The sequence below is a fragment of the Callorhinchus milii genome, unplaced genomic scaffold (genome assembly GCF_018977255.1).
Source record: "Callorhinchus milii isolate IMCB2004 unplaced genomic scaffold, IMCB_Cmil_1.0 Scaffold6, whole genome shotgun sequence".
In the NCBI taxonomy this organism is placed as follows: domain Eukaryota; kingdom Metazoa; phylum Chordata; class Chondrichthyes; order Chimaeriformes; family Callorhinchidae; genus Callorhinchus; species Callorhinchus milii.
Genome location: NW_024704747.1, coordinates 7,922,386 through 7,945,605, shown reverse-complemented (window position 1 = coordinate 7,945,605; position 23,220 = coordinate 7,922,386). Strand labels below are relative to the sequence as shown.

Sequence of the window (23,220 nt, the reverse complement as noted above, 5' to 3'; positions counted from 1 at the left end):
CACGTGAAATAAGCATTCAGAGATTTTGGTTTTGGATTAACTGAAATGAATTATCAATGAAATGAGCAGTACAATGTCCTGATGATAGCCACATTAATGAAAAAGAATTGTATCCATTTTATCATTATGAACAGTGGAATGAGAGCATTATATCTCTGTGTAAAGAAAATCACCTCAGTTTTATTGGGGTGAAATCATCCCCTTTCTATCAGTTATTACAACCTGCGGGTAGAAATTTCATCTGGGTCTTGATTTTGTATCGCAAAGTGTCCCAAATTTATCAAATTTTTAAATGCTGTCTTTAATTTTGAAGCAGTTTTTTCTGTAAGTTTCTTTCAAGAACTATAGAAAATGTTTTTCAACGTTAAAACTGAATTTAATAGTTTGCCAAATTCTGCACACTCTTTATCCATGCATGCATAGGATTGACATCTGTAAACCTAAAGAATGCCAGTTTCAGTTTAGCTCAATGACAGAGCCTCAGTGCATATGTTATCTGAGTAGACTTTTTCCAGCTGGAAAATATATTGGAAACAAGGGGATTTTTAAGGGGCCACAATAGACGATATTGATAATTGTGCCCCCAAATACAAGGTCAATTCATTTTACAGTATATTCTGTGAAGCGTTTTGAGACATTTCGAAGATGTGGTAAGGCACTATTTTCAAATGCAAGGATTATTATTATTTATATTGGATGACGCAAAGTGCATCAACCTGACCTATAAGAACTCTGCACTGGAAGTAGATCCTGTTGGAGTGGAGCTCCTGTGGTTTGGTGTGATGCACATCTGGTTACTGATAGCAAGTGCATCACATTTTACATCCCATTTTTTCCCTTTCAAATTTCCAAATACTGAGTAAGTTATGTTTTTATACAAAGCTCTCAGCCTGACTCAGTTGGTTGCACACTTAGTTCTGAATCAAAAGATTGTGGGTTCAAGCACCATGTTGGGACTTTGAGTTCACAGTCTAGACTGACAGTCAAAGGCAGTGCTGGAGAAGCATTGCATTGCCAAGGGTGCTATCTTTCTGATGAAATATTAAACCAAAATGTTATCTGCCTGTTCTGGTAGACATTAAAGTTCCCGTGGCACTACTCTAAAAGAGAAGGCAGTTTCTCACAGTGTCCTGTCCAGTAATTCTCCAGATTAAATCGGTCACTCACTTAATGACTGTTTGAAACGTTGCTGTGTGCAAATTGGCTGCTGCATTTGCTTAAAAATGACAGACACAACACTTTACAGTAATCCCTGTGAGGCCCTTTGAGACGTCTAAACTACATGTTAATGTGTTATATCAAATACAAGGATATAAAAAGTACAAGTTCATATGAACAAATCTGTGCAGCTGTCACACTGAGGTGGAATCTGAAGATATGTGGTATCATCCTCTATTGACTAACATTTCTGACACTGGAATCAGGGCATCATCAAAAGGATGAATTAATTAAATTAAAGGATGAAGGATCAATTAGAAATAGAATTGTAGAATCAATTGTAATAATAAATAGATAATCCTTGCATTTGGTATATTTCATAATGCAAAGATGTTTCAAAGCATTTCGCTGGATTTACTATAAAGTATTGATTGTATTTTGTAGTCAAATTATGTTTCTGTGATTGCCTGCAGTGAAATGTCTGATGATACTTTAGATATTCAACCAGAAATGTATTAGTTGTAGCTTTGGTGTTCCATTTGCAAATCAGGTGATATGTAAAGTATAAAAGAGACATTTTATGCAAGTGGGAAAATGAATCAGAAACTGTAATGTAATTGTAGCCATATGGTTTTATGTAATTTATGGAAATATATGCTTGCATTAATTTCCTTGTAGAATTTTGGAAGCACTTTCAACTTAGAGAACAAAGATTCACTGTGAAAACTTGAGGATTTTTCTTTATTAGCATTTTTATTCCTCGGGCTTAAAGTATGAAATATTTTTCAAATGTCAGAAGCAATTCTGAGAAACCAGCACAGCAGCATTTTCAATAAGAACACAGCATCTGAGATTTACAGAGCAAAACAAGTGCATCAAGTAATGCAGAAGGAAGAGCTATCAGCCAATTTCAGAAAAAAATACTGGTTAAAACAGAACTCAACCTTTTCCCCTTTCAATCAATGTAACCCTTCATAGACTGAAGGAGTACTTCATTAGCTCACAAACGACCAGTTTTGTTATGGACTGGTATCAACAAAGATTGAAAGAATTCTCACAGCTCTTTACTTGTTTCTTATTCTTTCCTACACACTAGTCCTGCTGGTCAATTCAATAGCCTTTTGTGTTTTATTGTTAGATTCATACTGATAGAATGATTTCTTAAGTAGCTTGTGCAAATAAAAGCGCTTTTGCATCTGCTATTTCAACGTGGGGGACCTTGAACTTCCAGACAGGAAGGAAGAAAGTGAGGAAAATCAGCAGGTGAGTTGTAAGCTACAAAGCAGACGAGAAAAGGATTATGAATGAGAAACACCATTTCCCAGTCTAAAATCACTCTGGCCAAGGAACAAAGGGAAGTGGGTGGATGTGTAACCAAGCATATGTTTACAGTTCCAAAGCTGAATGGAATTAATGTTATTATTGAGCAAGGAGTATATCCAGCTTTTTAATAGTATTAAGGTTGAAAAGTGACACAATGGACTGCCCAAGAACTTTTAACTTTACTATTAATTTGTAATGTTTTGTGCGAATGTAAAGAAGATGTCATGGTTCAGTGTGATAGAGCACTATAGGAAATGCAAGTAGTAGTATTTATTGGATAAATAAATCTTGCCCCTTTGTCATGTTTTTTAATAAAAAATATATTTTTTTAAAATTACTCTGGCAGCATTTTCAGATTTTCACAAGTCTCTTCAGATTTGTTTTTGAATGATGCAGTTCAAATACTTCAGATTTCATTGTGGAGTCCTATAGCTCAGTGGTTAGAGTACTTGCTTCTCAAGGGAGAGACCTGGGTTTGATTCTCGGTAGGGCAAAAAGTTGGTCAAGTTTCCTTGCTCCACACACCTCTGATTACCTAGCAGTAAATAGGAATCCAGCTGTGAGTCGATTGGCGGATCACTTTTCCGGGGGTAATAATTCCTTCAACAAAATAAGAATAAATTGATCACTTCAGTCCACGACTATTTATGGGATACTGCTGTGCGCAATCGGCTGCCACGTTTCGCCCACAAAATATACAGTCAATTCTCGTTGCAGTATATTTCGTGAAGTGCTTTGAAACGTCTAGTAGATGCGATAATGCGCTATATCAAATGCAAGGATTATTATTATTTTTACTGTGAAGAAGTACCGTGCAGCAAGTACGATTAGAAGCTAAAGAAGGGGAATTAAAACATTTATGGCAAAGATTCAGCCTAAAATATTGAGTGACGTCCATAACAATATGATGTGGGTTCATTCAGTACATGGTTATGTAATGTTGTTGTTGTAGAACCATCAGGAAATAAAAAACACAGATGAAAGCCAAAAAATATGGCAATACACCACTGCTATCTATAAGCACGATGAAATTCATAATGCCTGGATTGCAAACATTTATTTGATTTATTTGATCTGACTGCACTGTTTTAACCATTCAAGTACTGAACACCCTTTGTAGCTTCCAACACCAGCACATTTTTCATCATTTGACAGCTGCAAATAAAATATCCATATGGCTCTTACCGCAAGTTCTATAAAATACCGTTGAAGAAATATTTCAATCAATTCCTAATTGACAGTAAACTCTAAATACCTACTTTTAAATAATGTAATTTTTAAATATTTGATATTTTGCTTCAAGAATACATCAAAAACCTTCAGAATTAATAAGTGTAATTACTTTATACATCAGGACTTCTACATATCAGTAGACAGCAGATGATATTGGTGTGGGCTGTAATAAGATTGTTGGTATTGAGGAGAAAGGCATGATTTGATTCCACTTTCAGGAACGGAATATTTTATCACTGTCTGGAATTACTGTTTGGACTTAAAGTACCAGTTTCTTTTTAATTTGATTGCAAACCCTTATAAACATTTTTGTTGTCACCATGACTGATTAATTCGGAAATGAAGAAATTACTTTCAGGGGAGTGGAGCGGAGAAGGGAAATATTGTCTTGGTCATTTGAAAAACAAACTTAGAGATTCTTCCGAAATAAAGCCACAGGGTATTTGTTGAAAGCTATAATTAGATTGCATTTTGAGAGATGGTGCTGAATTATACTTTATTAGCATATCTTATTTATTTAAATTGTATATAAGATTTGAGGAGAGAAAATTGTGTCTCCTGAATACCATTGTGGAATGCAACTTATTAGCATTTGTGAAGTGATGAGGGAAGAGGAGTCCTTGAAGTCCTGTAGCTCAGTGGTTAGAGCACTCGCTTTACAAACAGGAGACCTGGGTTTGATTCCCAGCAGGGTGAAACCTTGGGCAAGTTTCCTTACTTCACATGCCTGATAATAATCCCTCAAGAAAATAAAACAATAATAAATTGGTCACTTCAAACCACGACTGTTTGTGGGACACTGCTGTGCGCAATTGGCTGCCACATTTCGCCCTCAAATATACAGTCAATTCACTTTACAGTCTATTCTGTGAAGTGCTTTGAGACGTCTAGAAGACGTGAAAAGTACTATATCAAATGCAAGGATTATTATTATTATTATTAAGAGGTTACAGCGCATTCTGTCAACAGGGAATATTTCACCACTCCTTCACCAGATCCCTTTTTGTTGGGTATCAGCCGGGTGTCTGATACGTGTGGAAACCCATCACCATGCTTAAGAGTATGCAAACCAAGCTGAGATTTCCATGCATTCCACCAACACATGGAAATCCCAGAGACAGATTGTTTCAATGGAATGCCACTCTCTCCCTGGGTGGACACATCCTGCTTTCCTAATTCTGGAAAATATTAGGCACAGGTTGGCCAAAGTCATGGCTTGGGGACTCCAGAGTGTGTATTGGGGTACTGCTGGAGTCTGACCAGCTAAAACCGCATAGCTTGCCATTGATATTGCTGTCCGGTAAGCTTTCCCGCTACTTGTCCAGCTAGGACCACCCTACCTCTTAGGGCTTTGGTTTGTAGGGTTAACAGAAGCTGAGTGGGATGATTCCCTGCCCCCAGTGACTGGTCTGTCCTTCCAGGTCCTGCCGATGAGCCAGGCTGGCTACACTCACATAGCGCAATACGTTGGGAGGACGTCCCAAGGCGCTGTACAGTTGGGTCAGGACCCGAGCAGGGGGGAAATGGTCAGGGGGAGGGAAGGGAGGAAGCGAGGAGGGGGTGAGAGTCGAGAGGGGAGCTGAAGGCACGGTCAAAGAGAAAGGTCTTGAGACCGGCCTTGAAGGAGGAAAGGGAGGAGGCAAGGCGAAGGCACTGGGGGATAGAGTTCCAGAGCCTGGGGCTGAGAGGCTGAAGGCCCGGCCACCGATAGTAGGGCGGTTGGGGCGGGGGATGTGGAGCAGACCGGAGCCAGAAAAACGGAGGGTACGGGCAGGTAGGTAGGTGGGACAGTAGGTCAGAGAGGTAGGAGGGAGCAAGACCATGAATGGCCTTGTAGGTGAGGATGAGGATCTTGAATTTGAACCTCTGGGGGATGGGGAGCCAGTGGAGGCGAGCGAGGGTGGGAGTGATGTGGTCCCGAAGCCTGGTGCGGGACAGTACACGAGCTGCAGAGTTCTGAATGACCTGCAGCTTGTGGAGGGAGGTGCCGGGAAGGCCGGCGAGGAGAGAGTTCCCATAGTCCAGCCTTGAGGTGACAAAGGCGTGGACCAGTTTCAGCAGCGTGAGGGGTGAGGTAGTGCCGTAGTCTGGCGATATTCCGGAGGTGATGGAAGGCGGTGCCAGTTGTGGCGCGGATATGAGGGAGAAAGGACAGCTCAGGGTCGAAAAGAACCCGAGGTTCCTGACTGGCTTTGAGAGGTGGAGAGTGCAGCCTTGGATGCTGATGCTGTCAGCGCCTGAGGTGCGGAGGCGCTGACGTGAGCCAATCAGGAGGGCCTCAGTTTTACGCACGTTGAGCTGAAGAAAGTTGTCTCTCGTCCAGGACTCGATGTCGGACAGGCAGGCTGTCAGGACATCGGTGGTCGTGGAGTTGAGGGTAGAGGAGGAAAGGTAGAGTTGGGTGTCATCCGCATACATGTGGAAGTTAACCCCATGTCTGCGGATGATGTCACCAAGGGGGAGCATATAGAGGGTGAAGAGGAGGGGACCGAGGACAGAGCCCTGAGGGACACCGCACGAGACAGTGTGGGGGCTGCAGGAAAAGCCGTTCGTGAAAACGAAGTGAAGACGGTGGGAGAGGTACGACCTAAACCACTCAAGGACAGGGTCTTGAAGGTTGAGGTGGGAGGACAAGCGGTGGAGGAGGATAGTGTGGTCGACCGTATCGAATGCTGCCGATAGGTCGAGGAGGACGAGGAGGCAGAGGGAGCCCTGGTCACAGATGGTCAGGATGTCATTGGTGACCTTGACCAGGGCAGTTTCTGTGCTATGAGCAGCACGGAAACCCGACTGAAGGGGTTCGAATAATGAATGGGTGGAGAGGAAAGAGCGCAGCTGGGAGGTGACAACTCGTACCAGGACCTTGGACAGGAAGGGGAGGTTGGAGATGGGCCGGTAGCTTGATAGCTGCGATGCATCAAGGGAGGGTTTTTTCAAGGTGGGAGTGATGGTGGCAGTTTTTAAGGGAATGGGAACAGAGAGGGACAGGTTGACGATGTCTGTGATATATGGGGCAAGGAGGTGGAGCTGGGAGATAAGGAGTGGAGTGGGGATGGGGTCAAGGGAGCAGGTGGTGGGTTTCAGGGATAGGATGAGTTTGGTGACAGAGGGTGGGGAAACGGGTACGAAAGTGTGTAGGGGAGGATGGGTAGGAGTCGGAGTGTGGGAGGGAAGGGGTGGGGGTGGGTGGATGTTGGAGGGGAAGTGACCGCGGAGCGGATTCCCTTGATTTTGGATTCAAGGAAATCCAGCATCTCCTCGCAGTGAAGGTTGGAGGAGATGACCTGCGTGGGGTGGCGGGGAGGACGGAGGAGTCGGGATGTGGTAAAAAAACATTTGCCTGGGGTTGTTCTTCGCCTCCAGGATTATCCTGGAGTAGAAGGACGACTTGGCCGAGGCTAGAGTGGAGCGGTAGATTTTGAGGAGGTCCAGCCAGATTTGTCGGTGGACCGTAAGGCCAGATTTGACGCAGGTGCGTTTAGCGGCTCGCACCTGGCGCTTCAGTGAGCGGAGGTGGGTGGTGAACCAGGGGTAGGAGCAAGATTAGGAGACAGTACGAGAGGTGATGGGGGCAAGAGTGTCGAATGTGGAGGAGAGGGTGTTATGGAGGAGGGGGAGAGGAGAAGAGGGGTCAGTGAGGGTTGAAGGCCAGAGGGAGAGGAGTTCAGAGGACTCCAAGGCAGCGGTTAGGGATTGTGGGGTAACTTCTTCCAGGGGCGGTAGAAGATGGTGGTGGGTCTGGTGGAGGTGGGGAGGGGGTGGAGGTGGTGAAGGAGATGAAGTGGTGATCAGAGACGGCCTTGTCGGTGATAGTGACATCCGAGACACTGAGGCCCCGGGTGATCACCAAGTCGAGTGGGTGGCCGTGACTGTGAGTGGGGGAGTTGATGTGGAGGGAGAGGTTGAGTGAGGAGAGCAGGGAAGAGAAGTCTGAGGAGATGGAGCAGGAGGGGGTGAAGTGCAGGTGAAGTCGCCCAGGATGATGAGGCGATCAGAGCAGAGGCAGAGAGATGTAAGAAGTGTCGAAATATCGGAGATGAAGGTGGGAGAGGTTTTAGGGGGCCGGTAGAGGAGGAGGATTTTGAGTGAGAGGAAGGAGGGGTGGGAGAGGGTGAGGTGCTCGAAAGAGGGGAAAGAGCCAGAGGAGTAGGGGGATAGGGCAAGTAGTGTCCTTGAGATAAGGGCTGCACCACCGCCACGGCGGTTGGGGCGAGGGATGTGGTGGGAGGTGTAGCCGGGTGGTGTGGCCTCCGTGAGGGGGAAGGTGTCGCCTGGGGTGAGCCAGGTTTCCGTTAAGGCCATGATGTCAATGCTCTCATCAAGGATGAGATCGTTGATGACCAGGGCCTTGTTACAGAGGGAGCGGACGTTTTGTAGTCCGATGTGGAGGGAGCGGTTGACTGAAGGGTGTGTGGGAGGGGAGGTTGTGAAGCAGGGGTGGGGGAAATGGAGATAAGGGAGGAGAGGTTGGCTCCCCGGGTCTGTGTCCGGGGTGGCTGGCGAGTGTGGTGGGGAATGGGGCAGTCGGTGTGGCTGCTGCTGGACAGCCAACGCCGAGTGCCACGGTGAGCCCGGCGGAGGATTCCCAGGCTGGAACAGAGGGAGGTTGTGGGAGGGTCAAGTGGGGATAGAAGGCGAGAGGGACGGAGAGAGAGGAGGAGAGAGCGGGAGAGATGCAGAGGGGGGAGGGTTTGGGGGAGAGAGAGGAGGAGGGAGGGAGGGGGTGAGGGGGCTCGGGTCAAAGCGGCAGCCATAGTGCGCACACGGGGACCGGGAGCGAGCGGTCAGGTGGGTGGCATTATCCCATAGGCTGGGGCTGGGGTAGCCAACCCAACAGGACCATGGTGGGCTCTGATGTGAGCCCTTATACTCAAACAGATATTCAAACAGGCAAAGTTGATTTTCTGAACCTCAGAAGTAGTACGGGCTACAGTAGTTCACAAGCCAGTGGAGATTATATCTGGAGGAGTTTGAAGTGCTATTTTAAAATATCAAGCACAGTGCAGTGTTGGTAAAGACTGAAGCAAAGCATTATTTTTCAACAGTCCTTGAGAGAAGCGAGCAGTACATACAAAGGATAACAAAACATACGTCCATTCTAAACTTACTGCCACCATTGTGTACTCTGCCAGCTGTTAGGGCAGAGTTTTAAAAGGTAGAGTTGCATTGAATCAAGAGGAAATGATACCATTCTAAGCTCTATCAGCATTCTACACTGGTCCTCGGGCATGTATTGAGGCAAAGAGTCAGCCAAAACATTTAAAAACGTGCTATGTCTTAATCGGAAAGGCAATTAAGTGAAGTGTGTGCAGTAAATTATTAGTGTGGGGAAATTTATGTTTATGTTTTTACTTCAAGCATGGAGGAGGAGGTTGGAAAAACTACCACCAGTTAAGTGAAGCATCTTGCTTCTGCACAATTCCTGAAAAATACCTGCAACAAAAAAAGATGATTTTTTTGGCTGGTTGGTGAGGTATTTAACTACATGCTTGCGTCACACAGATCTGAGATCTGGCTCAGACAGATCGACACTTTTCCTTGAACAAATGTGTTCCTAGAATTGCAACCAGGAGTTGAGAAGGTGATTACGATTGTGTGGTAGAACCTGATTGGAGAAAAAGTGCTCCATTGACCAGCTACAGAAGTCATCAGCAAGAACCTACTTTTGGAATGTTGCCACGTCAAACATGGGTGATAGGCGAGCATTTTATTCCCCCACACCCCTCATTTTGTGTGCATCTGTGTGTGTGTGTGTGTTGGGGGTGGTGGGGGAGATAACAATATAGCTAGGACCATGGTGGAGTAAAACCTAACCTCTCCCAGTTACAGAGGAAAGGGTGAAATACCTTCCCAAACATCTGCACAATTACAGCAAGTAATCATGCAGCCAATGTACAGAGCTGGATGTTATCCAGATGGCTGCAACATCATTGATCAATCTGAAGTAAATGTCAGAAATAATTACGATGCATCAGGTTATGACTGGCATGTTGTATGCTCTGTATTTACACTGTATTGAATGAATAAATAAACATGAGTTCTGGTGCATTGCTAAGTTTCAGTAAGCTTTCAGCTTGGCGCAAATATAACAGCAACAAAATTACATTTAGACAACCCCTTTCACATCAAGAGGACGTCCCAAGGCGCTGGACAGACAGACTTTCGGACCCGAGCTGGAGGTCGGGGATGGGTAGGGGTAAGAAGCAGGGAGATCAAAAGCATGGTCGAAGAGGAGGGTCTTGAGATGGGTCTTGAAGGAAGCAAGGGAGAGGACAAGATGGAGGGACTGCAGGATGGAGTTCCAGAGGTTGGGGGCAGAGTGACTGAAGGCCCACCCGCCAATAGTGTGGCGAGTGAGGCGGGGATGGGAAGCAGGCCGGAGCCCGCTGATCAGAGGGGTGGGCAGGTTGCTAGGGGATTAGGAGGTCGCAGAGGTAGGGGGGAACAAGACCGTGGAGGGCTTTGAAGGTGAGGACCAGGATCTTGAACTGTATCCTCTATATGATGGGAAGCCAGTAGAGTCGGGCGAGGATGGGGGTGATAGGGTCACAGAGCCTAGTGCGGGAGAGGACACGGACTGCAGAGTTCTGAATGATCTGCAGCCTATGGAGGGAGGAGTTGGGGAGGCCGACAAGCAATAAGTTTGCATAGTCGAGCCTCGATGTAATGAAAACATATATGAGGGTTTCGGCGGCCTGCGATGTGAGACAGTGGTGGAAGATGATGCGGAGGTGGGGGAAGGCAGAGCAGGTCATGGCGCAGATATGGGGTAGAAAGGATAGTTGAGGGTCAAACAAGATGCCAAAGTTCCAGACTGGTTTAGCAAGGTGGAGTGTGCAACCATGGACGGTGATGCTGTCGGCGCCTGAGGTGAGGAGGCGCTGACGGGAGCCAATCAGGAGAACCTCAGTCTTGTTGACATTCAACTAAAGAAAATTAGCTTTCATCCAGCACGAGACGGTGCAGGGGATAGAAGAGAAACAGTTTGTAGAGAATTGGAAGTGGTGTGAGAGGTACGATCTGAACCAGTCAAGGACAGAGCTGTGAAAGTTGAGGTGAGAGGAGAGGCTGTGAATCAGGATAGAGTGGTCGACGGTATCGAAGGCAGCAGAGAGGTCAAGGAGGATGAGGAGGCAGAGGGAGCCCTGGTCGCAGATGGACAGAATGCCATTTGTCACTTTGACCAGGGCTGTTTCTGTGCTGTGGGCGGCACAGAAGCCCGATTGGAGGGGTTTGTGAAGGGAGTGGAAGGAGTGAAGCTGGGAAGCAACAACTGATTCCAGGACCTTGGAGAGGAAAGAGAGGGTGGAGATGAGGCGGTAGTTTGGGAGTAGAGATGAGTTTAGGGAAGATTTTTTAAGGATAGGAGTGATGACAGCAGTTTTTAATGGGATGGGAACGGTACCAGTGGACAGGGAGAGGTTTATGATGTTTGTGAATAGAGGGGCAAGGAGGTGGAGCTGGGAGGTAAGGAGAGGGGTAGGGATGGGGTCGAGGAAGTAGGTGAAAAATAATCATTACTGAAACAGCATATAAAAGTAGTTACAATAGATGCATAATATATTTCTGCAATGTATTTCATTATAGTTTTAATTGCTGTAATGTATTAGGCTGTAATTGCAGCATTGTCCAGGACATGAAGTGCAATATTTGTACTATCATCCAGAGTTCATGGATACAAATTCGCTCCTGAATACTTGTTGAAAACTTAATTGCCAAAATCAATACATTGTTGATGTTTATTTAACAGTTATAGAAATAAGGCATTTCTGGAAATATACCTTCTATATCTCTCAGATAAATGCTTACTGATGCAAAGTATGCATGAAATAAACTGTACATAATGGATGTACATCCATGGAGGGGAATAAGCTCCCATATGGTTACTGAGGTGTCTTTATTTAAATCAGTATATCCTGGAAAATGTTTTGAGATGTCCTCACATGTTTGCATGTATATTAGTTACTTTTATAAATTCATATTTTGATGCATAGGACATCAATTTGTGAATGAGCCAATAGAGTCTTGGAGGGAAAAAATAAGGCACCTGCCAGTTTGAGTGATATGAAAGAGTTTTGCTTTGTGGTGAAGCATCAATTGAACAGAAATGTCTCAAGGTGAGGTGGGCAGTTTTTTGCAGTCAATCAATTATCTCCAATGCCTGTGTTTCTGGATAGAAGAATCCAATAAACCCCCCAGAGATCCATATGCGTATCTATTGCCTAATTGTTTTTATGATTAGCTGACATGTCAGATTAATTTGACTTAATTTGACAAAAACAGCCCAACTGAAAAAAATTCGACATACAGTGAGACTCACCTAATAGGATTTGACATGAGGATTTGTACTACATTCAGTGACAAGGTCGGTCACATTCATGTAAATAAAAGCACGATCTCTGTTTGAATGCAAGTCTCATTTGGTCTTCTTCTATGATTTCTGCCAATGTCAGCTGGAAAATAATGATAATTATAATGCATACATTTGATTCATGTTGGCAGGACATCTCATAGCTCTTCACAGAATTTACTCTCATCTGAAGCCCTTCTTTGCTTCAACCAAACTTATATTTTTCCACAGTGAATGGCAGTATATAGTGTAAATTGTGTTGTTTGTTCAATGTTTACTTTTTTTTGTCTTTGTATAGGAGAGATGACATCAAACGAGCTGTGTGGAGAATCGCCTTTTCTTAGTCTTGTTGTGTGTGAAGTGCCTTGTCCTACTGACTGCATTCTCAGCGAATGGTCCAAGTGGTCAGTTTGCTCACGCTCATGTTCTGGCAAGAACGCAGAAGGCAGACAAAGCAGAATGAGGTCTATCATAGCACCAGCTGGAGAAGGTAACATTTTGACTGCTGGGGTCGTTTGTAATATTGCTAACAGTACTTTTCATTTTTCATCTGTTAGAATTGCCACACCAAAGGTGCATTGTTGTCCCGTTGTGAAGCTGCTGTTTAGATCAGCAATCCTGGTAAGAGCTTAAAAGGCTTGAAATGTTTCCTGCAGTGAACCAACATCTTTGGTTTTAATGTGATTGGTGGACTTTTCATACAAGAAAAGTTTTGCAATGGAGATGTGGGGATAGGTGGGTATTGTATAATGATTCAAATACTATTCTTTCACTGCTTAACTCAGGGGCACTGAGGCCAAATTTAGCAACAGTTTGCATATGTATAGCCTACACGCAGGATAGTGTCTCAGAGCAGAGTATGTCCACCTCAATGGGCAGATGGGACATCAGTTTAACTTTTCATCCGATTGATGGCATCTCCAACAATGCAGGATCCCCCCAGCATTCACAGCTGAGACTGTGAGTTCAAAGTCCCGATGTGGCGCTTGACCCACAACCTCTGACTCAGAGCAGGGATTACTACCAACTGATGATGACAACGTAAAGTGATGCTTCACGTATGGGAATAGTATCCATTAAACTCTGTCATGATTTTATCAGTTCATTACTGATGACTAAAATCCAAACCATGGTAAATATCGTCTATAACAGTCAGTACTTCACACCGTTTAATAACATTGAATGCTGGTAACCACAATTTGATTAACAAGAAAGCTGTAGCACTCAATGGCAACTTCAAAAACCAGACAAAATAAACTAACCCAGTTATCTACATATGTTTCATCTGAATTACTAAATAACATACTCACAAGGTAGGAAATACTGCTTACCAGCAAAGAACTATAGTTTGATGAACCTGAGTCATTGCTAGTTCTGTACAATGCTACAGTAATTACAATTGGACAGTTCTTTTTTGCAATGATGAAATATATTTTATATAAGTTTGTACTCAATGTGATATTTTATGTTGCTTTATGATAATTTATGTTAAAAAAATTGCTTCTTTTTATGTATTGACTCCTGCTAAACATTGTGGACACAACATTTGAATGATATGAATATAGCTTCTACAGTACTTCCATCAGCAATTTTGTTTTTGAGTCATTTATGCTGTTTGAGTCAACAGCAGAGCAATATAATGTCTGATTTATATTTTTTTCTCTACATTTCATTATATTTGGGGCCATGAAATAAAGCTAATGCCTGCAGAACTCCAAAGTCGGGTGCTAAGATTTTTATCTTTTGACGATGGGAGAGCAGAACCCAAACGCACAGGATACAGTTCAAGATCTTGGTCCTCACCTTCAAAGTCCTCTATGGTCTTGCTCCCCCCTACCTCTGCGACCTCTTAACCCCCTACCATCCCGCCCCCTACCTCCGCTCAGCAGGCTCTGGCCTGCTTCACGTCCCCCGCCTTGCCTGCCCCACCATTGGTGAGCGGGCCTTCAGCCACTCTGCCTCCACCCTCTGGAACTCCATCCCGCAGTCCCTCCAACTCGTGTCCTCTCTTGCCTCCTTGAAGACCCATCTCAAGATTCCTCACTCCGTGCTTTCGATCACCCTGACTACCCCCTGTCCTCCACCCTCCTCAATCCCAACCCGCAGCTTGGGTCTGAAACTCTGACTTTCCAGCGCCTTGGGACATCCTCCCGACGTGAAAGGCGCTATACAAATGTAATTTCGTTGTTGTTTAATTCATACCCAATGTTTATACAGGAGAACTAACTACTCACAAACTTTCTAACTAACTGATGAACTAACTAACAACCACAAAATATAAGGTCAATTCACTTTATAGTATATTCTGTGAAGAGCTTTGAAACATCTCAAAGATGTGATAAGGCATTATATCAAATGCAAGGATTATTATTATTATTATTACTCCTCGAACCATCTTCTCAATCCGGATTTATACAGCATGTTTCATAGCAATTAATTTGCTTCAAAAATGAGGTATTATATCACTGTGACCATAAAATACGAATGAATGGTTGGATGGAACAAGTTGTAACCCAACACCTCAGCTGATACCATAAACCAAAACAATGAGCATCATCTGAACCTTCAATTGGTTTCAGTCCTTCAACTCAAATGTTCATTTTGTACAGGTGATGCATCCTACTATCCCCCTACTTACCTGCCCGTACCCTCCGTTCCTCTGGCGCCGGTCTGCTCCACATCAACCGCCCTACCATCGGTGGCCGGGCCTTCAGCTTTTCAGCCCCCAGGCTCTGGAACTCCATCCCCCAGTCCCTTCGCCTTGCTGCCTCCCTTTCCTCCTTCAAGGCAGGTCTCAAGACCTTTTTCTTTGACCGTGCCTTCAGCACCCCTCTCAACTCTCTACCCCCTCCTTGCTCCCTCCCTTCCCTCCCCTCACCCTGACTACTTCCCCCCTGCTCGGGTCCCGATCCAACTGTCCAGCACCTTGGGACATCCTCCTGACGTGAAAGGCGTTCTATAAATGAAATCTTGTTATTGTTTGTTGTTGTTTTTGTTTCTGTGTGTAATGCAAATATGGAACACTTTGGCTGCCTGTGGATCCTGGCATTGTTTGCCATTGACGGCTACCATAATCTTCTGAAGACTTTGGCCACTGTTGCATAAGGACCATGTGAGAGGATGTGGCTTCCCTGGCATACTGCTGAGAAATAGATAAATGATGAATTGAATTAGAGTGCAGGTTGAAGATGTAATACAATAGCAGTGAATGTAGAGTGGCTTGTACATTGGAATTCTTTGCTTGGAGTAGCATTTACTTGCTGTCCATTGTATAAGGGATTGTAATCATGATGTAGGAAGAGTACCACGACTCAAAACCAACCTCATACAATTGCTCACTCAGCCTCTTGTGCTGCAATACAGATGCTTCCACATCAGCCCTGTTAACATGCAAAATGGTCAAATGGGATGCTGTACTTCAGTTCTGTTTTAGATTAAAGTTGTCATGAGTGGGAAGAACAAGTATATGGAAAAGTAACCTTTGCATTGCACAAGTTACCCATCACAGAATAAATACCTTCAGGGCTTTGAACCTTACTTTTTCTTTTTTCATCCACCAGGAGAAGATGGCAGAAATAGACTTGTTTTTTTGGCATTGCCAGCAGTATACAATTTATAGCCTACAAAGGAGGAAATCTTAACCCAATTTCCTTCTTCACAATGCCAGGCACTCCTTTGCAACTTGGTCCAACATGTCTTTTGTCAGAGAGATATTGGTCTGCCTGCATGATTGGTTTTCTTAGAATGAGAATCCCTATCCAATAAGTCTTTTTGAGTGCAGCATTGGAGTTTTTTTTTCATCACTTTCCTTGCAGGCTGCTTAGTACAATATGATGTTTTCAAAAATTCCTAGCAAGAGCTTCCTGCAGTAATAATATTGCTTTTTAAAGATTTTTTTTGTGCCTACCTATTCATCAGAGTGAAGAACGACTGTGGTGGGGATGGAAAATTCTCTACCTTGTCTAGCAATGAGCTCTAAAGTCATTTCTGAACCCATATCAATCTCAATTGGGACAATGTAGAGAATGTGACACTGGTAGTGGTGCTTTATCGGGTTTATTTCATAGGGGAAATGATTTATAATTGACAAGAAGTACAGCACACGTGAATTACGATGTCTTTCTCATCACTGAAGTAAAATTAATATTGTACCATTACTAGCACGATGTTTTATTGATTATCCATCCATTACTGGTTAAATGTGGAAAGAGGCAATGGATTGTTTTCAATGCTAAAACCTAAGCTGAAGTAAGGGTGAAAGCTGCATAAAGATCATAAGAAAAGGTAACATACTTTGGCCATATTGCAGTTGTTTTGTTTGTTTCTTTTATGATTGATTTTAGTATTTCCCTTTTGGGCTCTCTAACCAAGGCATCCCTGTCCTGTCGGGGCAGTCAGGCAGCCTTCTTCCAGGCCTCTGTCACTGTCACCAGGTGAACGAAACACTGCTCCTTGTCTTCAATCAAACAGCTGTAACCTGTTAGTGATTAACTACACGCCTGTAACGTGCTCATCTTGTGAAGCACACACCTGCAACCTGTTAATGACACATTGAATTACACACCTGTAATCTATTGCTCAGTCAGTGAACTACACACCTGTAACCTGTTACTCAGGTATTGAAACACATCTATAACCTGTTATTCAGCTATTGAACCACACACTTGTGACATATTAATGAACTGTGGGGCAATACACCTCTAAGAAAGAAGGATCTTTTTTATTTTTTTATTGCGCCACGCCAAGATGAAAAATCTCAAAGTGCTTCGCAAGTAATTGCCACGAAATGTGGTGGCTTTTTTCGTAGGCAAACATGGCAGCCATTTGTGCCAACAAAGTTACATAAACAAGCAGGAGGTAAATGAACAATTCACCTGGAGGATTGGAGGCCAGGACACTGTGGCAAACTCCTCTTTCTTTTTGAACCTAATGAGCTTCTGAACCACACACCTATAACTGGTTAAGGGGATATTTAAATATGCACCTGTAATCTCTAATATCGCATTTATGTTACAACACTATGACGAATAACAGCTCAGATTTTAGCAGCGCAACAATAGACCGTGTTCAGTGATGCTGTTGCCTCTGGAGATATTTACAACCCTGTCAAAGTGCACCATTACCCATCTGTGGAATTGATAGCACGAGAGACAGCAGAATAAATGGTCTCTTCTGCTATCTCTGATGCTCCTGGCTATCATGTTCTTTTCAACTGTGGAGTTAGCTGTCAAAAAAAATATTGTTGACCTGCGTAAAGTTTACTCAAACAAAAGGGACGACACATCTCTGAAAAATAACATTTTAATATGCCTTGAAACAACCATACGTCTTGAATACAAGGATTATTATTATGTATATAGACAGTTTTGCATGAGTACAGCTGATCCTGTATTGCCACCAATGCCACTGGAAGTTTATAATCCATTCCCCGGAATATAAGTGCCAAGGGGAGTTTTAAACAAACGGCAACAACTAACTATTGTCTCTGAAGATTTATTTCTCAATGTTGTATAATGTTTCATATATTTTCCAAGTTGATATGTAATAAAGGAAATGTTTCAAACCACAAAAATGGAAACGAGAAGCACACTCACATGAGTTGGGTTCTTTTCAGCTGAGCAAATTGTGGACATATATCAGATTGAGTAATTGCTATTCATTTACATTTCATTTACTTTAAAATTACAAGAAGTAGTCAATAAATAGGAGAATCAAATTACTAGAGGTACAACTATTTCTCATCTTTATAAATTATTATGGATGAAAGATAGATAGTGCTTTACTTCCCTTTATTCAACATTTTGAAAAATAAGCGGCTGATCGTAGTCACAAAATGTAGCACCGTTCCAACTTTGAAATATGGATTCACATGATTTTTTTATGGGTATTAAATCACACATTGAAGTACAGAGTTTTCTGGTTGATTGTGTGAGTTAAACACTTTTTTTCTATTTCAGGTGGGAACCCATGTCCACCCAGCAAAGCCTTGGACGAATTGCGATCTTGCAATGAGCACATCTGCACAATATTTTACTGGGATGCCTCACCCTGGGGCCCTTGCACTGAAGATATATCTGTGACAGCCCTCAATGCCACTATAAGTTGGAATGGAGAGCCCACATGTGCTGTCGGGATGCAGACTCGAAAGGTCACTTGCATGAAAAGCAAGATTGGACAGGTTACTCCCAAAAGGTATTAAGATTTCTTTCAGGGGAAGAATTGAAATAAATTAAGGATGAGGAACTGTCATTTTAAATCCTAATTGTTTATTTAGATTTACTGTATGTAATTTATGGCAATGGTAATGGGTTGGGAAAAATATTTAGGAATCAATTTATTTTTCATATAAGTGAAGATGTATGCTGTTGTTGAAGTGGTAGATATACTCAGGAACTTGCGATAAGGGGAAATAGCTGACTGCCACTCATTGTCTTCCACTCTGACATCAGTGACCCTCAAAATATACAGTCAATTCACTTTAAGGTACATTCTGTGAAGTGCTTTAGAAGTCTTGAAGACGTGATAAGACGCTGTAACAAATTAATAATAATATTTCATGTCCAATTTTAGATTCATTTTATAAATAGGGTGTGTGACAGGGGGGGATAAACCCAGTCCCTTTTTTCTATGAATTTAGGCGCCTCACTTATGTGTTTTTTTTGACTGATTCAAAAAAGTTGCCTAAGTCAAAGCAGCTAACAAGGCTGGACTCCAATCAGGGTGGTTTGACCTTCCAGCAACCTGCTAATAAATCAGCGCCAGTATATAGCTAGGTGCCAGAGACAGGTGGGAGAGCCTGGAGAAGACAGCTGTAAAAAGCAATAACTTCCTCATCAAAATGAACCTTTTTGTTTTTAAAGCCCTTGGTGCAAGTCTGTTTTCCGGGCGCTCCTATAGTGAGTCACTGATGTCGGAGTGGAAGATCATGAGAGGCAGGTGGTCAACTATTTCCCCTTATTGTGGGTTCCTGATCTCAGCTGAACTTGCTGGCAGGAGGTATCACGAGAATGTTAGCTACAGGATGACTAGAGAATCCAAGAATCCAGATCCCATACACCAAATTGACAGAGCTCTGGCAGCAAACACCTGGGCTGCTTTGAATAATCTGTACCAAGGGAGAAAAAAAGAAAGTGGAAATAGTGAAAATATGCCTTGTGACTGGAATAAAATAACAATTTGACTAGTAATTGCTCTCAGTTTGAATATCTCATTTTCTTTCTATGTCCTTTCTCTCTGTCTGTCTCGGTTTCTCTCTTTCTCTTACTGATGTCACATTCTAGTATCTCACATTCAGTAGGTAGGAATCTTTTGAAAACTAGGTGTTCTGCTTGGAAGGTCAGCGGGAGAATATTTTATGTTTTAGGAAAAATAAAGCATACAATTAAATCTGAGGCTAGATTATCGCTATGAAAACGCCGGTACTCTTTTATAACCATAACATTGACATGACTAACATTCTGCTGCTGAGCAGCTGATATGCTCTGACACTGGGTTAAATTTAGAAATTCCTTAACTATTGAGTATGAATTAGCCAGATGTGCTGGAGATACTCTCTTTCCCCAACACTATTCTCCATGTCCATGAAGTCAGGTCATGCAGTCGACTTTCAGACAGTGGCTTTTGACTATCACAACTTTACTGAGGTTTTTAATAGGGATAAAAGCTCACTGCTCACCCGAAGACTAATATGTCAGCCAGCTTCATGGATGTCAGTGATAAGATTGCTGTGGGAGAGAGCGGGAGATGTCAGCCTTCTGCACATCAAAGTAATTCGATACTTAAGGAATTTTTACCACAAATATGGTAATAAAAATAACTCAAACATCAGATACAGTTGTGCTGCAGCAATTAACCAATTACTACTAAGGGCACAATTGTAAATAACACTTAATTTTTAAACTCTATTTCACTCTTACTTTTCCTCTTTTCTCTGTTTATTTAGGTTAACTTTAATTTTACTCATTTGTTTCTGACTAAATAATTTATTCTTATTGTTACAATCAAAATATCCAGCACTTATGGATGAAATCCTTTCATTTGTTTGCCTTTTTCTCTCTTCACTGTAAACACAAACCATTTGGGAAGTAGGAGTAACTTGGATAAGGAGCACTTGAGAGTGACTGATCCTGAAGGCTGTATTCAGTTGAATCACAACAACGCAACAACTTGTTATATAGTGTCCTACGTGCAGGATAGTATATCAGAGAACTGAAGGTCATAAGATCAGCAATCACTTCATAGACATGATTAGATCAATCTTGGTTGTAGTTTTCTGGAGCTTGGCTATTGATAAGTCGGCCCACTCGTATTCACCTTCCAGATAAAATATAGGAATAAACTCATCAGCAGTATTAATAATCTAATTAAAATATATTGTTAAATTCAGTGCTAAATTTCAATGATCTGTGCAGTTAATGAGGCTGGTTATATTCTCCTTCACTACAAAGGGTATGCTGAAAGATGAGCTTAAAGTAAAATAAATCAAGTTCCACCCACAAAACTTTTACTTCTGTGAATAGAAGCAGTTTCTTTGACACATAAAACAGAGTAGCAACAGGATAGGCAAATAGCAACCCAGGAGTGCTAATGGACAGTACATTAAAATGTCAAGGCCCGTCTTTTGATCATGCTGCTAAATTTTCCAAATGCAAGCATTATGAATAGCAATTACAATGTACAATGCTAATAACAAGATTTAGTTTTGAGATCCTTGTCATTTCCCCTGCAAGATAATTTTTTAATGCCTCTGAAATGTTTCCGAATAGTGTATTGCCAGGACTTTCAAAGTGACGTGCAAGTGTTTAAAATTAACAAAGCTAGTTTCAGTCTCAGACTCGGCATTTGAAAGAAAACCGAAACACAAGTACCTCATTATAATATGTTCTTTCAGGTCCATAAACCCAAGCAGCATGTTACAACGAAACACAAAGCCAAAATATCAAATTCATCATCACTTCCTTACCTAAGGGACCTAAGACAATGACCTTCAAAATTATACTTAGAAAGTGCTTTGTTTCTACAAAGGGTCTAATGTATTTCACGTTGTTTCCAGGTGTCCTGAAATTACCAGACCAGAAAATTTCCGACCATGTCTTTTGCCATGCAAAAAGGACTGCATTGTTACCCCTTTTGGTGAATGGACGTCTTGCCCTACAACATGTCAGCAATGTAAGACCTTAACAGTGACATTGAAGTGTTATTAATCATTTAATTAAAACTGTGTTATACCGATAACTTTAAAGTAGCCTTTGGGGTTTCTCAGAAAGAAATTAAAGCCTGTGCTATTGACAAACTATTTTCAGACCCATTTACACAGAACATTAAAGCCTTCAATAGTTTTTTGAATGGGGATTGAGAGCTTGAACATTCAAAGTTGATTACAACTGAAACCTTTATCTTAACTGAACTTTCCACACCTCAGGCATATTGATCTTCTGCTATATTGTGCATGCTTCCAGGTTTGTGTTATAGTGTATCTCCACACTGACTTTTCAACAGTCATTTGTAGCAGCAGCTCATTGATAATTGAAATGAAGCCAGAGAACACACCCTCCACTTCCTTTCAGTTCACATCCTGTTGGGCTTCATATAAAATACACAGAAAATGATGGGACAGCACTTGTGTTAAGCTGTCACAATGGTATCCGTCTCTCTGAACCTGAATTTTACAGTATCCTGTCTGAAGTGATCCAGGTTCTCTCATCACCTGTAGATGTTATGAGAATCAACTTCAATGTTAAAGGTTATAGATTTTAGTCCAAAGGGGATATCAATTTGGCATCCTACTAGAGGTGGAATTAGAATTTCTTTGAAGAGAAGAACTTGACAGTTGCAACTTGTCCTTTACAAAATATTGCAACATTTTCAGAACCAAATAAGATTTCAGATCTAAATATGTTCATATTTTTAGATCTTTTATGGCAATAAAACTACTAACTACTAGTGGCACATGCAATTAGAGTGGTGCCTGCCAGTGTTAGCGTCATTATTTCCAGGCTATGCAAGTAATTAAGGGGAAAAACATTTGAAAATATGTTTGTGATGACTTCAAGTGAAACGTGTGTAAAAAGAGCTGCGAAAAGTGTGCTATGCTTTTTACCTCTTGTGTGTATTTTTTCTTGGTTTAATTGTTAGCTCTCCACATCTGTGACTTTATTCATAGTTCACAGATCAGAGCAATCCAGACCACTGAAATACACTGGTGTAAAGATAGTAGTCTTAGTTGACCTATCAGGAAAGTCATTTGAGTGGAGCTGTCAGGAATCTCCTCTCCTTGATGTGACTTGGCTTAGTCTACGAAATTTAATTCTCTGAAGAAAGTTCGAGCATGATATTACTTGATTTGACATATACCTCTGGGAGCTACTTATCTTGTCCAGTCATATCACAGTAAATAGGAATGGAGTAATATGGATTTTGTGGTCATCAAACTTCACTTCTGATATGAACATTGAAGAGGAGGTTAAGCCTGACATTTGCATACCAAAATTCTATAGCATCCTGGAGGGAAACATGTTACTGAAAGTGAGTGGGTAAAAAGGGACGAAGAGAAGCTCTAATAAGAACACAAGCTGGAACATGGTAGTCATCCCCTAAGTTGACCTTATGATAGTGAAACTCAGCTTTCAAAACAACATCTGAAAAGCTGAGTGCTACATTAATATTCTGTACATCATAACCAAATGTCACATGAAAAACACACGTTGCTGCTGAGTGGCAAAAAACACCCTTTGACATATTCCGTAACCCATTAATAATCTGGTGCTTGCAAATTTTGAAATTACATTTTGGATTAGATCAAATTTGCATGCAAGAACATTGGTAATGATTTGCTGGCTTCGAGAATTGTGTTCGCGACGGGGTGGGGTGAATACTAATATCTAGGTTGCATTTTGAAAGGGCTAATGTTATTTGCGGAGGAGAAACTGGCAAAAAAGCAATTTAGATATAATGGCAAAATTCTTCTGTCTTTCATCAACAAGCTTATTTTACAATTACAGGAGTAAAGAGTTGCATTTCTTCAATAACAACTAAAGTGAGGGTATTACCCAGTGTCTCTTGAGAGTTCCTGACGTCCTTGTATTTTGCAAGATTTCCCTTGTACAGTAATTAATACTGTCCATTAACGAAATGAATCTAATTTTGTCAGTTGAATC

At 42.2% G+C, this 23,220-nt stretch overlaps 1 protein-coding gene across 1 annotated transcript in view; it reads left to right on the top strand.

The window, feature by feature from the left end:
* The window catches only part of thsd7ba (thrombospondin, type I, domain containing 7Ba), a 180,901-nt gene that overhangs the window by 52,193 nt on the left and 105,488 nt on the right, over positions 1 to 23,220 (top strand). Inside the window, exons 6-8 of the mRNA XM_042336209.1 lie at positions 12,363 to 12,554; positions 18,022 to 18,256; positions 21,117 to 21,232. Coding sequence (XP_042192143.1) covers positions 12,363 to 12,554; positions 18,022 to 18,256; positions 21,117 to 21,232 — 543 coding nt within the window. The remainder of the gene's footprint in view (positions 1 to 12,362; positions 12,555 to 18,021; positions 18,257 to 21,116; positions 21,233 to 23,220) is intronic.